This window comes from Mya arenaria, chromosome 4 (assembly GCF_026914265.1).
Source record: "Mya arenaria isolate MELC-2E11 chromosome 4, ASM2691426v1".
In the NCBI taxonomy this organism is placed as follows: domain Eukaryota; kingdom Metazoa; phylum Mollusca; class Bivalvia; order Myida; family Myidae; genus Mya; species Mya arenaria.
The window spans coordinates 70,257,548-70,271,569 of NC_069125.1; the positions used below are offsets into that span (position 1 = coordinate 70,257,548).

At 36.5% G+C, this 14,022-nt stretch overlaps 2 protein-coding genes across 3 annotated transcripts; one reads left to right on the forward strand and one right to left on the reverse strand.

The window, feature by feature from the left end:
* The first annotated feature begins 740 nt into the window (after positions 1-740).
* On the forward strand, positions 741-6,841 carry LOC128231442 (uncharacterized). Of its 2 annotated transcripts, none has more exons than XM_052944273.1 (4): positions 741-1,001; positions 2,649-3,891; positions 5,134-5,193; positions 5,589-6,841. In XM_052944273.1, exons 2-4 carry the CDS (start codon positions 2,714-2,716, stop codon positions 6,451-6,453), a joined length of 2,103 nt encoding a protein of 700 aa, XP_052800233.1. In that variant the 5' UTR covers positions 741-1,001; positions 2,649-2,713; the 3' UTR covers positions 6,454-6,841. The 2 variants fall into 2 exon arrangements, with proteins under 2 accessions (XP_052800233.1, XP_052800232.1); XM_052944272.1 differs by lacking the exon at positions 741-1,001 and adding an exon at positions 2,518-2,550 and having other exon boundaries at positions 2,627-3,891.
* On the reverse strand, positions 6,836-14,010 carry LOC128231444 (leukocyte receptor cluster member 1 homolog). The gene is made up of 9 exons (XM_052944275.1): positions 13,993-14,010; positions 13,834-13,893; positions 12,623-12,722; positions 12,273-12,372; positions 11,755-11,891; positions 11,205-11,322; positions 10,647-10,701; positions 9,984-10,080; positions 6,836-7,548 (listed from the first exon to the last, which is right to left on the reverse strand). The coding sequence occupies exons 2-9, from the start codon at positions 13,854-13,856 to the stop codon at positions 7,258-7,260; spliced, it is 921 nt and encodes a 306-aa protein (XP_052800235.1). The 5' UTR covers positions 13,857-13,893; positions 13,993-14,010; the 3' UTR covers positions 6,836-7,257.
* Between the last annotated feature and the right edge of the window lie 12 nt (positions 14,011-14,022).

Consider the following 14,022-nt stretch of genomic DNA (forward strand, 5'->3'; position numbering starts at 1 on the left):
CCGTATAGGTGTGATGTCACTCTGTAAAGTGAAGTGTAACCTGCGTTTCTGTTTAATAGAATTTCGTACACTCCGTTTGACATAAAATTTACATACTTGAAATATGAACGGAACTAGCACAACTAAATATTCAGTACAGATCTGTAAGTTTTTGAGGGTCTGTGAAAAACTAAAGTTTAATTCATGGGGTGTGCAAAACTTGCCAGACGGTCGGAAGGTCGCACAATGATTTCAGTCGATCTACATTCTCACGTATTGATAGTGTGTCTTTCTTCATTACATACGATCTGTGAATGCATGTTCACGTGTCCCAGTAAGTAACTGACACAGGCATAGAACTATTGGACAAGGGTCTGCAGCTGTTACATGATGTGAATACTAGTATACTGCTTGGCTTCACTTTAAATCTTTATCTCTAAAACTGTGCAGTATTCATTTGTCCATATAAAGCAAAATGTGGCTTGAAAATTAAGAGCGTTCGGCAATATTCAGCCACTTGAGCAGTGTTTATGTACGCGCCATTAAAGCCAACCATATAATCTTACTCAAACATTGTCTTATAGTTTATCCTGTCTTTCAAAATAAAAACGTCGTTCATTTTAGGCTTCTGATGATTGTGGAGTGTTTGTATAGATTTAAAACCAATGTGAATCGGAATATCGGAATAAGAGTAATTCTGCTGAAATATTAAGTATAGCTGATTTCACTTTTCATATCAGAGAGGGGAATAGTCTGTATATTTTTCACAGCATACTCCCTAGATCGATATAAACTTCACTCATAAAAAAGAACGCAAGAACAGTTATGTTGGAATTAAACGAGCATTTAATCGAACTCAGCGACTGACAGTGATACTTAGATAGATGAAAAGAACTTCGTGTAACGCAACTTTTTTATTTGAAAATACTTTATTTGCTCATTGACAAGATGATATGTTCTTGAACAGAAGTCTAGCAAGCTAGTAGACTGGATTTACGTGATCAAGTTGCTTATTCATCAAGGTAATGATATACTTGTGTTGCTTTATTTAAAAAACAACAACAACAACACCAAATAGTAATGAACTTGAGTGTGTACGCCCATGTTTCCGTCAATGGAATCCCCGGAAGTATTTAGAACGTTACAAAACAAAATGTGATATGTTTGCGTGTTGTTGTTGTTGTTGTTGTTGTTGTTGTTGCTGCTGCTGCTGCTTGTTTTCTCAAACAAAGGTTACAAAAAGTGTCATGAGTTCTTGCATTTGTGCGAGCCATTTCGCAAAAGAAAATCAGTACTGTATTCCCTTTATGACTTTCTCCTATGGTTTTTGCTTGACTGTACAAGTATTCCAATGATTCTACAGGAGATACATATCTGGAAACTGTAAAAAAAAAATGTGATCCAAAATTGTCAAAACAGCATGCACTGCATTTTACAAGTCGGCCCCATTTTTTCTAATCATGTTAAGTCCCTTATAATAAGATTAAGATAAGTTCACTATTTTCGTTTGTGTATTATTTGTATTATGTTTATATTTAAAGAGTTTTAGGAGTTTAAAGAAAATATTTGTTATGATAATTACGAAAAAATCAAGATTAAATAAGAAACTTGGCCTAATGAAATGGGGTACTATGTCACCTCTATGCCACAGAAGTTTAGAAATTAAAAGTCGTAGAAAAATATTTACCGTATTAAGCAAAGCTGCTTGCTAATTGGGTTTCAAATGAAGAAAGTTCAATTAAAATCGAAACGTTTTCACACATGTGGACCAAAAATTAATAACAGGCAATATTATGTATCAAAATTGTACCAGGTCTGCCTAATTGCTATGTGATTCGAAGTTTATTAAGAAAACGTTGTTTACTTTGGTGAACTTTGTTGACACTGTTGCCTTATTTTTAAACCTTTATAATAAGAAACCTGCACTGTATTAAAGCCAATCAATTTGCTAATGAAATGTGGCTCGGTGCAAAAAAAGGGACTTTATCGCAATTCCATGACGAAACAATCCACTCGAATGAACAGGCGTTATCTACATCCTAACTGACCATGCATCGTGTATATACATGCACAGTGTTTTTATTTTATAATTATGTAATGAATATTGAATCTTATTTGCAATTCATATCGCAGAATTGATTGTATTAGCACTTCACAAAGCCGAACTCATTAAGTCATTTTAGTTGTAACACAGACATTAAGTTTTGCATACTTTGATTATGACGGTACGGAATAATAGTGTTACAATGAGTTTAATTGCAGTCTATTAAGTATCAAATTTTCATTAATCTCAATCATTTCGTAGTGTCGTGTCCGTGACAGGCATTCGAAATGCGACATTTCGTTCAAATAACTGGATCTGAGAAAGTGAATTTGAAATTCGATATGTCGTCTGCTTATGAACAAAAAGATCTTCTTAATTAACATAAGATAGTGGGTGTGTAAATCGTACCATGCAACAAACCATAAACTGTTATGAAAATGAGAAAACAACAGATAGTGTTTCAGGCGTCTTTGAACTTAATTGACATGGAACGACTGATTTTCATTATTCAGACGAAAGAAATATTGGTAACTACAAACACGTTTCATTCTTAGTTAGTCACTTTAATAATTGTGGTATTTAAGAAAATTCTTTGCGGTGAAGTTTATGAATACTTGTGTTTTAGGAATATTGGCATCCGCATCTATTGAGTTTTGGTAATAGCTGGACGTTGCTATAAGACAGTCCCATATGCCGGACAAGGATATGGCGTCACTGTCATCCGCCGCGTCACACGCGGATATACTCGGACATATTCAGAATCTCCGTGCGTCCATGGACCTCACAGAAGAGCGCCACGTGGACGGCTTCAGTGACAGCGACCAGAGCTTCGCTGAGGATAACAAGGAAATTGTACCTAGAGCAGCAATTGAACAAGAACAGGATGGAATTCTAGTGAAAGATAAAAGTGACACTGGCATTTTCAACAGACATATACCAGGAATATTCTATAAGACACATGACCACACCAACCCAAATCACAACCGACCAAAGTCATCAACCTCAAGCAAAAGCAAAGCGTCTCCACAAACGGTGAAACAATCCGATCACAATGACAACGACAATAAGCACCACTCGGGTCATCACCATCACCACAATGACCGTCATGGGGACAATAACCACAGCCATAACCACCATAAACACCACCATAGCCATCATCATGACCAACATAAACATTCCTCACATCATCACCATAGCAACGGACATCATCACCACAACCAACACCGTTCAAACGATAGTGAAAATAATGCAGAACCTAAACAAATTTTGCAGTATGATTTACTTGAGCTGATGCCGATCATAGCGGGGCAAAGATTAGAGGACGTCAACATGCCGATCATGACCCCACCCCCGGAAGATACTCGGCCAGTTTCCTGTTTCAGTATTAACAGTCGGGGTGTCGGTAATTCCCCGATGTTTGCAACAACTATGTCATTCCGATTTTTTACTGCCGGTGAACAATTACCGTGTTCATTCCAAAAACCAACAGTTGAAAATAAATCAAATGACTTATTAGAAATAAATGATAGAGACCCCGTAAATCAGTGTTTTTGTTCTGCCACCAACACAACAGAAGATGTGCTCTCAGGATGGGAACTCCCTCCCCGATTAACGAAGACAAAATGTAACCGAAGGAAACGTTCCTCGATGAAGCACGGCTCGTCAGACGTCGCGTTTAACCGGCTAACACAGACGCTCGGGAAGGACCCTGTGATTTTCCACCACTACAAGGACCTGGTGAAGTACATTGAGCGGTACCGGTTCTACCACACGGTGGGCAACGTGGGACGCCCGCCCGCCTACTCCCAATACGGCGAGAAGACAATAGACACAGACCCGTACGTCAGCAAGATGAGGTCAAACATCAGGTACGACCCATTTCAGAAACTCGTTTATTGTTTCAATTGAATGTTTCACATTAGTTTCTATTTTATTATTATATTTAAATATATCAATTTATTTTTCATTCATGTATTTATTGGGTGTTTTGGGATGGCAAATGGGTCAGCGGGTTAATTTGACTATACTCAGTTACAAAATCAGTTTGATTTGAAACATTACAAAATTATTAATTGAGCAATTGGGAAGTCTTTTTCGAGTATTTTGTAGTTATGTTAAATGTGAATGCCGTTTAACCTCTATGACACTTGAGGTATGTCTCAAGTAGGTAAAATACTAAGGTGTTATACATTTCATTGCGCATCAGAAAACTTGCATTTTAAAATACGAAGTCAATACTAGAATGGAGGGAAGTATTTTTGCTGCGTTATGACGATCAAACTACAGACTTATAGAAGTCGGGCCCGACCGAGTGATACATTTTCGGTTATCCTTTCTCCCGTGCATTTTAAAAGACGCAGTGCTATGAAAGGAATATTGACGGATTATTCCAGATTTTTTATAAAATAGAAAACCAAACATGACCTTAGTAATACTTATATAAGTAAAGCATCTTTGTGTACGGCAATGTTTTGTATGTCAAAGAAATTGTGGACATAAATATGTATAAGGAACTATAACCACAGCATGGTCTCACTGAAATGACTTTTTCTACAATGAGCAATTCCAATTTAGGATCTTAGGACCGCAAGCTTGAATGGTGTATCCAATAAAGGTTCGTAAAAGTGTAATTCAATATATGAAATGAATGTTTTAAAGTATTGTATTATATTCGGTAAATGAAAAACGTCATTTTTGTTGACCCGCGCTTACTGATCCATTCATGCTGTCAAAATTGCGCCGTTAATACCATATTCAAAAAGAAACCTCATAACGAACCTAAAAATTTACCATTATTGAACAAAATAATTGACTTTCGTATAATCTGCCACCAACGTCCCTAACGTACCCAGCGTTCCTTACTTAGACTGCGGGACGTAACGTTTACAAGACATTACATGTTTTTTTAAGGATGGAAACATGGAAAATTGTACGAACATAATAAAACCTAGGCTAAGGATTCTTTGATTGTATGCCGCAAAAAGGCGATTTGTTGTATATGTTATTGGCGTATTTCATGAATAAAGTAGACATACAGATAAAAGCTGTCACGTTCATGTCGACTTCATTGAAACAATCACACACTCAGAATCTCGTTCATGTATTTGCAGGGCCATCAACAGTCCCATCTACAGCCATATACAGAGTCAGCTACGAGAGCGGCGAGTCGGGTAGGTCTCCCTGGTACCATTGGGAGTGGGTACAACTGGTACAGACCGCGCCGGAAACATGCCAACTTCCTGCTGGCTTCCGGTCCAGCAGTATCATCAATACGTTAACATGTGCCATTAATTGAAAACTATGGTAGTTTCACGCTGGAAAATTTGAAACCATTTGTATACGCTGCTCCAGAAGAACTAGGCTCTATAACGAGTTAATAATGAGATCCAGAGAAGACCAGACAATCTGATCAATGGATCTTTTCAATATTAACCTTCGATCTCAATATTTCCTGCAATATGACATGATCCATTTGATTGACCGATAAACTAAACATATAACAAAGAATATCCATATCACTTGTACCAGTAACTTGCTTTAGATCTGTGATTTTGTCTTACTGCAGATCGGCGTCGAGCACCGAGAGCAGCCGGGAATGGCCGAACGTGGACGAGGAGAGTCTGGAGGCCAGCAGCATCGACAGCCGCCTTGTGTCCATGCGCGAGCGGGGCAAGGCACTCAATCTGGCGCCCGTGCGCGAGTACACCGTGCCCTGCCTCCAAAAGAGCGACAAGATGGACGTCATTCAGATTAACCAATACCTTAATCTCACCACACCACCCACAAATTGTATCCAGTTTGAAATGGATGACACCAAGGTGAAACGCTATACCACGCGCAGCTCCACTGAAAGCCTGTTTCCTCTGTCCACTGTCCGCCGTGGAGCCCGCCCGCTCCGCTTGGGGAGTGCGGAATTTATAAAACCAGGAACTTTAATTCAAGACGCGAAATGGACACAAGAGAAGGGAAATGCCGCCAACCGTCCGTCCACCTCCACGCCCAGCACCGTGCCGGGAAACTTGATAGTAGGAAGCACTGCCCCGTCGCCCATCTTTCGAGCCAAGAGCGCAAAAATGTCGCCGTATATACAATTTCAGAAAGAACAGCACAATCTCATAAAACCGCAGACGCCTCCGCAACACGTCGCCGGCCGGAAGATGACCGTCACTCTGACAGACCGCGGTGAGGCGTCGTCTGCTTCTAGAGAACGGCGCGGGAAATTCAGCTACACACATGCAGCGAAACCCGAAAAACCACCGCCTATTGTAAAAACGGCAACTGTTATGGACTTTAACACACAGTACCAAAATCCGATGCGCGAACGTATGAAAACGATAACTTTAGACGTCAACCATCTCGGTATACGGGGCACTACGTTCAAGCGGAGTGAAGAAATAGCGGTGTATAAAATAAGTGGAAGGACGCACTAGAGGGATTTCAAACCAGTGACATTTGTTTGAATGGGTCCGACTCAAAATTAGTAACAAGCTAGAAGTCAGGTGCAATCTATTTTATGCAAATTTGACCTCCAATTATGTATTATAAGAGCACAACTTAATCTGAGACATGAAGTGTTGCTTTGAAATAAATGTACAAATAAGTAGAATATGAAATAAGTGTTTCTACGAATTAGGCACACATGACCTTGACCTTAGGAATGAGAGCACAATCTAAAGCGGAAAACACCTTCCAAGAGTGATCATCATGCTGCCTAAAACGGGCACTGTTGACTGAAACAAAAACAGGGAAAACATAAGAATATTTTTTTTGACAGAAAGGAGAAGTTTGCTTCATTAATGACAAAGGCAGGAGGGTATTTCTGTATTTTATTTTGTTTTATACAACAAAAAAGACACTTATTTAGAAATAAAACAGATGAAAATTATAAAATCTATAGGTACCTTATATGTAAACAAGAGCACTGCAAGCGGATGCCAACGCTCCTCTGTTATTTTTCAGTAAAAAAGGGGACACAATACAACACTTATTTCAGTCAGAGTTGTTTGGCCTTGCTACATGTGTGCATATAGTCTCATGCAACATACATACTACAGTTTCAACAGAATAACTTGAACATTTTTGAGTTGTGCCCAAGGTTAAACCTGACCACACGAAGGTTATCACAACTCATTTCACTCCGAAAAAACGGCAAGCTAAGAACAATCTACAAAGTTCAACAGTTTAAGCCAACATTATAAATACATGAACAATTATGTGCAGATCAAATGTTTAAATTAATATCTATCAGTGAACTCATGAGGTCTTTTACGTTTTGGTTTTCTCACAAATTCTGGGTTAAACTGAGAGTTATATCCCCTGTCCCTCTCACTGATTGGCTCTTCAATGTCCTTGACCTTTGACCCCTGACCAGAGAACATATCTCTGACCTTCTGTCTCTCCATCTGCTCACGTTTTAACCTCTCTGCACGCAGCTGTTCGATGGTTTTACTGGATGATGAACTCTTTCTATGTTTTTCTTTGTCCTTGTTTTTCTTCTTTTTATGCTTTTTCGTGTGTGAACTGTCCTTAAAAACAAGACATAATATTTGGATCATAAGCAAATTCCTTGAAAATGAAGTTTATTCAATTTATATGAAAATATAAGCCCTGGCCACAATTTCGTTAACAAGCTTAAAGCTGCAATCTCACAGATTGAACGTTTTGACAACCTTTTTATTGTTTATCTTGGAACGAGACAGTTTTTGCGAAAATCCGTGGAAACCATTTATGTAAGACTGCTGACAAAAATAAGCTCGCATATTTTTATATTTAAGTTCAAAAAATGATGTTTTAAGCAATTTTCTTAAACCATTAGTAAGGGTTTAAGCCATTAAACATTAATTTTTGAACGGAAATATGAAAATCTACAATCTGATATTTTGTCAGCAATCTTGAATCATTGGTTTGCAGAAATTTATGCAAAGATTTGCTCTTTCCATGACAAAAAAAAAAGGTGTAATAATGTTATATCTGTGAGAGTGCAGCTTTAAGAAGCTTATTTCATTTTTAACTTAATCTTGATTTTACTTAATAACAAGAGCTGTCACAGAGACAGTGCCCTCGACCATTCCGCTACTTCTAAGTTTAAGGATTGCAAAGTTTTTGTGAAACATGCATGGATCAATGTCAAATTAAATTACATGCAAAACCGTAACCAGAATTTCTAAGTGAAATAATAAAGGGGCAACATTTACATTATAAACAGGATAGAGTTATTGTACTTGATTGTATAAAGTTTCAATGCAATACATCAAGTAGTTGCTGAGTTATTGACTTATATGTGCTTTCAAGCAAAATCTGTACCAAAAATACTAAGTCGAATAATAAAGGGGCAAAATTTATATTATATGTAAGAGATATCAAAATTGATTTTTGAAAAAAATGGATGGTTGGGAGCCCTAGTAGTATAAAGTTTCATTAAATTCATGATGTATCTGCTGAGACATTGACCCAAATGGGGTTACATGCATAACTTGAGCCATAATATCTAAGTTAAATAATAAAGGGCAATAATTAGCCTTATATGCAAAAAAGACTTATCTAACTTGGTTATTCAAGTACATGTAGGTTAGATACTTAAATACCTTTGCGTAAAATCTCAATGCAATACATCTTGTAGTAGCTGATATATCAACCTGTTTGTTTTACATGCATTAACCTTAACCTGAATTTGTAAGTCCAATAATAAAGGGCAATAATTTGCATTAAATGCAAGATGAAAATATCTGACTTGATTAATCAAGCAGTATGGTTAGTTTGGAACACATGGCTGAAGTTTCAATGCAATACCTGATGTATTTGCTGAGATATTGACATAAATGTGGTAACATGCAAAAACTTAACCAGAATATGTAAGTTGAATAATAAAGGGCCATAATTAACATTTAATGCAAAATAGAGTTATCTAACCTAGTTATTCAAGTAGGTTGGATGTTTGAGAACCATTGCTTATAGTCTCAAAAACAACAACAAGTAGCTGCTGAGATATTAACCTATATGTGCTTAACATGCAAAACATTAACCAGAATTTCAAAGTTCAATAATAAAGGCCCATTCTTTGCATCATACACAAAATAGAGTTATCTTACTTATTGATTAAGTAAGTTGGAAAGTTGGGAACACATGTCTAAAGTTTAAAATTCAATAATGAATACTTCGAGATGAATGCAGTAAAGCATGGTAAATTTCAACGTAATTAAATCTAACATTGTTGCTATGCTAATGCTGGTTCATTCACATGCACTGAATGTGTATAAGATAGAAACTCATGTGACTTTACTTCTGACACATTCTTAAACTTATGGCACTTCATGCATACATGTAGATCTATAATGTCGTTCAATGGAAGATAATGTCAAATACCTTCTGCAGAATAGGGAAAGTAACAAGTGTGACAGCCTTCAAGCAGAAACATGAAGGTTACTATGTAGTATATGTGACAACCATGAATGACCCTTGAGATGAAAACTAAAATGGCATGTAGCCGAGTTTGATCAAAATCTGATTAAAAGTGACAACGTTACAGCTGAGAAACAAATTATTACTTTGAAATCACTATCAGTCTTCATTAATCACATAGTGTGACCTTGACTTTTGAGGTGAGAGCCCCAATTCTATGGCACATTCCCTTGCTACTCCACATTCAGTGATGTTTGATTCAAACCTGATTAACAGTCAAAGTTATAGATGAAACAGGATGTTAACAAATGAACTGACAGAAAGATAAACAGTGCAACTACCGGTACTGTATATACCTCACTTCAGGGACATAAAAAACACTAAAAACAGTAAAAAAATTAGGGAATTGCTGCTATTTATATCTTATTAACATCTACCATCTACTTCATGACTTTCTCTGCAGTATCATGGCAAAAAAGTACCACTCTATGTATGCACTATGAATCAAAGTCATATTGTCCAATATACATTGTCCCCTAAAACCTGGACTATGTCCCCTCACTTTGTGTCTGTCCGTGTGCTTGTGTTTGGTGTGCAGGTACGAGGACATCTGTCTCAGTGGATCATGGCTCTCCTTTAACTTACGGTCCTTTACATCACTGGAAACAAAGCACATACATTTATTCACATGGAATAGAACTTAAATGGTATGCTGATTTATTTAAGGTAATGGTACAAGGTTTTTTCATCCCACCATCTGATGAAGAAAATACAAAAGCTTTACAAGAGTTTTTATTTGACAATATCATAACCAGTATACTAGTATGTCATTAGGATTAAAAACCATTTAGCATTCCTGTAATATAACCAGTATTTATATAATATAACCAGTATTTATTAGACCAGTATTGATCTTCCGTGAGGATCAAACCAAAGGCCATCTAATCCAATGATCAGCTAGCCAGTAGGCCCAAATTACATGTACAAGTTGTGAATTTATCAACACATGCCATTTAAGATGGAAGTAACATAGTTGTGCTAAGAAGCATTCTTAAACACCCATTATTTATTCAAAATATTGATAGTATCTCAGACTTCTCTCAGTTACAAGACATAGCATGCTTCTAAAGTAAACAAATTAAGCATAAAGTTTGTCAGTGCAATACCAATGCCAGTGTGAACATTTCATTTGCAAAAGAAACTGTAATGAATTCTTACAACTTACAATTTCTCCTCTTTAGTCAATTCTTTTCTTTTTGCAAGGTACCAGGGTGTTTTCTCTGAAAAACCAGAATTTAAAGGTAAAATTAAAGAATCAACTTTATTATAAATATAGATAACACCTGGTTTATTATTAATTTGGTACCTGAAAAACATCACCATGAAGATCTTCTTTACAATAAGATTGAGTCAAATTGTCAAATGTTGGATGATATTGATAGTAGAGATCAAAGAAATATTGTTCATGCATTAAACCAGTAATATCCTATATTATATGCATATCTTTTGTTACAATGACAGGCAACAATGTGATCCCTTTACTACAAACTAAAAACCATTATAATGTACTATTTCTCTCCTCTCTTGGATAACTATGAGTAGGTTTACCTTTAAGACAAGAGAAGTTTTGAAAAGAGTTTAAGACACAGTTCCGATATGAAATAATAATACCTGGAGGACTAACCAATTTCTCTTTTAAAAACAATTTTACCAATACCAGCCCATGATCATAAAATAACACTAGTTGGCAATACAAAGTTTGAAATCATAACTAAATCCTAACCTTGTGTCTCAACAGCACTCTGGCCGAGGTATGTAAGCAGGCCTATATCCTTCTCCCACTTCTCTTTCTCCGCAGCTTTCTCCGCCTCATGATCCTTATTGGTCCCTTGTTTCTCCTCCTGGAACATGTCAATACAAGATGATAAGGGCTTTAAGTGTCCATTTTTTCCATTTGCAACATCTGAATATGGAAAAGAGAAAAAAACTAAAGTCTGATAAATGTGTATTGCATTTTTTAAGAGTATTTCCGATTCATTTCATAGTTAACCTTGACCTATTTTACAACAATTGTTAACATGACATTAGGTGATACTAAGTCACTCTCATTGGCATGATGTTGGGCAAATGTTTGGTCTTGTGTTGTGAGGGAAACTGGAGAACCAAGATAAAAACCCACTTGTCTGGCTTCGTGATCACCATCCAAGCTCACATGCACCCAGAACAGGAATTGAACCCGGGTTCCCTTGGTGAGAAGTAAAAGCCCTAACCACTGTGTTTACCACACAACCATATCTCTAAAAAGTTCCCAAACAACTTGAAATGGTTCCTACCCCTGCCTCAAGTTCCTTGAAGAAATTGATGTGCCCTGTGGCGGTGTAGAGGTCTCTGGATGTTTCTGCGATACTGCTACTGCCAGGGGCTACAAGACGGTCACCAGATGGTTCTGCAAGACTGCTGTTGCCAGGAGCTACAATATGACAGTCAAAGATTCAACGTAACAGAACAAACTTTTTTGCACAATTGTTTGTTAGAAAATTCTTAATTTATAGTATTCATTACTATTAAAGGAATAAGAGGAAATGCTCAAACATTTCTTTTAATCTTGCAGCTCACTGAAATTTTTCAAAAGAATTATATGATCTATTCCATTCAAAATGGTTTCTGAATTTTTTTCTTTCAAATGTGAAATGTCCAATCAAAATACATATATGCAATGAAGAGAATTAAATAACTTTGCATTTATATTATATATTTTTCCAAATAAAGTGCAATCAACCTTTTAGACAATTGTGCATACAGTGTTTGTTTCAGAAGCTGTCCAAGTTGTAGAACTGTTTATACTACTTACTTTCTTCAATTCTTCGTCTTTTGTTGGCTGAGTCTTCAATGGCTGTTCCATCTTTGTCTCTGGCCCTTTTTCGTAGCAAGTCTGTTCTAGCCTCTTGTTCCTAATGAATTATAAGATTATCATCAGATAACATCAAAAGTTTGCACTTGACATATGAATTCAACAATATTATATTAAGCTCTGTCAAGCCTTTTAACAGCCTATAATATTAAAATCACTGCTATTCAAGTTGATTTATAGACTGAAATGTAACTTTATTTTACTGTAATGAATTAAGATAATCAATTTATTCCGAAGGATCTAAATATATTTGCAGTAGAAGAAGATGAACAACTTGAGACTGAACGCACAGCAAGAGCTATCTTTCTTTGCCTTTCTTTCTCCTCATCTGCTGCTTTTGCCTCATCTCTTCGTACACGCTCAATATTCTTCTTTGTGCGTACATGCCAGCTGAAATGAAATGGTACATGTTGGTTTATTATGAGTGTATAATTTAATGACCACACAATCTGTAGTTTTTTGTTCCATCAAAGACCATGCTGACTAAGTCCAAAAATTGGTGTAATCAATTAGAGTGTGTTGCTGGAATTATTTTATAAATGATAAAATTAATAGTCAAAAGATTATAATCTTGCTCAGGGCAATAATAATTGACTTAAGTGAATTTGTTAAATAAATTAATGCTATGAATTGACATGATGATTTTATAATCTAGGTAATCTTTTCTTATCATTTATGTATGTAAGAGCAATAAATAAATAAATAAATGTAAGTAAATACTAATTCAGATTTCTTTTTTTTTTTTAGTCTTATATTAAAAATGTTGATATTGTGCTCAGTTTCATTGAAAACAAATCCCCTGGTCTGATATGATATCAACATTGCATGGAATTCAGCCCAAAATCCCTATGAAGCCTCTCAGAAATATGGCATCTATTATGCACCAGTCAATTGTAATCATGCCCCCCCCACCAGATTCGGGCAATAGCCGGGACTTTGACTTTGGTCCAGCCAATCTCAGGTAAAATCCCCGCCCTGCGAAGACAAACTGCTGGTAAAATCCCTGACAAATGCCTGCATTCCCCCCCCCCCCCGAGACATTCTAGATAAGGCCCATTCCACGCTATTTTTGGTGCAAAAACAAATCCACTGCATTCATTAGGCACTGCAGGTCATCTGGAAGGTAAAAACATGGCCCATTTCCCCTGCTTTCTCCAATATACCCCTGGACTTCAAGGGGGGGGGGGCGTGGTTAATAATGGACTAGTCCATTATGGAATAATAATACTGCATATGGTTAGATATAGTTGTTTTATTTTAATCATAAAATTAATATAAAAACCTACCACCCAGGCCTGTATTCTGCTTTATAGAATCTATATAATTGATTTTTGTTTTTCACAAATAAAATATGTTCATCCGAATTGTAGTGGTCCGAATAATGGTCGCAAGAAATAAGTAGAAAATCACATATATATTTACCAAAAACGTATACATATTCGAAAGATAATAACAATTAACATGTTTCACTCATGAATAATTATAAAATGTATAAATATACCTTTTATGTGGTAAAATATTCATTTTTCACAAGTGTAGTGCAGAATGGGACGTTGGGCTAGAATATCCCGACTGACTAGACTGGTACCTTATTCTCCTTTCTACAAAAATATTTTTATCAAAAAGTAACGAAGGGTACCAGTCTACGACTGACAGTCTGGACATTCGGAACTCCTCGGCCATTTATATC

Bases quoted from the DNA above. Each gene is read 5' to 3' on its own strand.
- LOC128231442 (XM_052944273.1), top strand. From the start codon at position 2,714: ATGCCGGACAAGGATATGGCGTCACTGTCATCCGCCGCGTCACACGCG. The intron at 3,892-5,133 runs GTACGACCCATT...ATGTATTTGCAG, and splicing joins AAGATGAGGTCAAACATCAG to GGCCATCAACAGTCCCATCT. The intron at 5,194-5,588 runs GTAGGTCTCCCT...GTCTTACTGCAG, and splicing joins CTACGAGAGCGGCGAGTCGG to ATCGGCGTCGAGCACCGAGA.
- LOC128231444 (XM_052944275.1), bottom strand. From the start codon at position 13,856: ATGAATATTTTACCACATAAAAG. The intron at 12,373-12,622 runs GTGCGTTCAGTC...ATAATTCATTAG, and splicing joins AAAGAAAGATAGCTCTTGCT to GAACAAGAGGCTAGAACAGA. The intron at 10,081-10,646 runs GTAAGTTGTAAG...CTTTGTTTCCAG, and splicing joins TTGACTAAAGAGGAGAAATT to TGATGTAAAGGACCGTAAGT.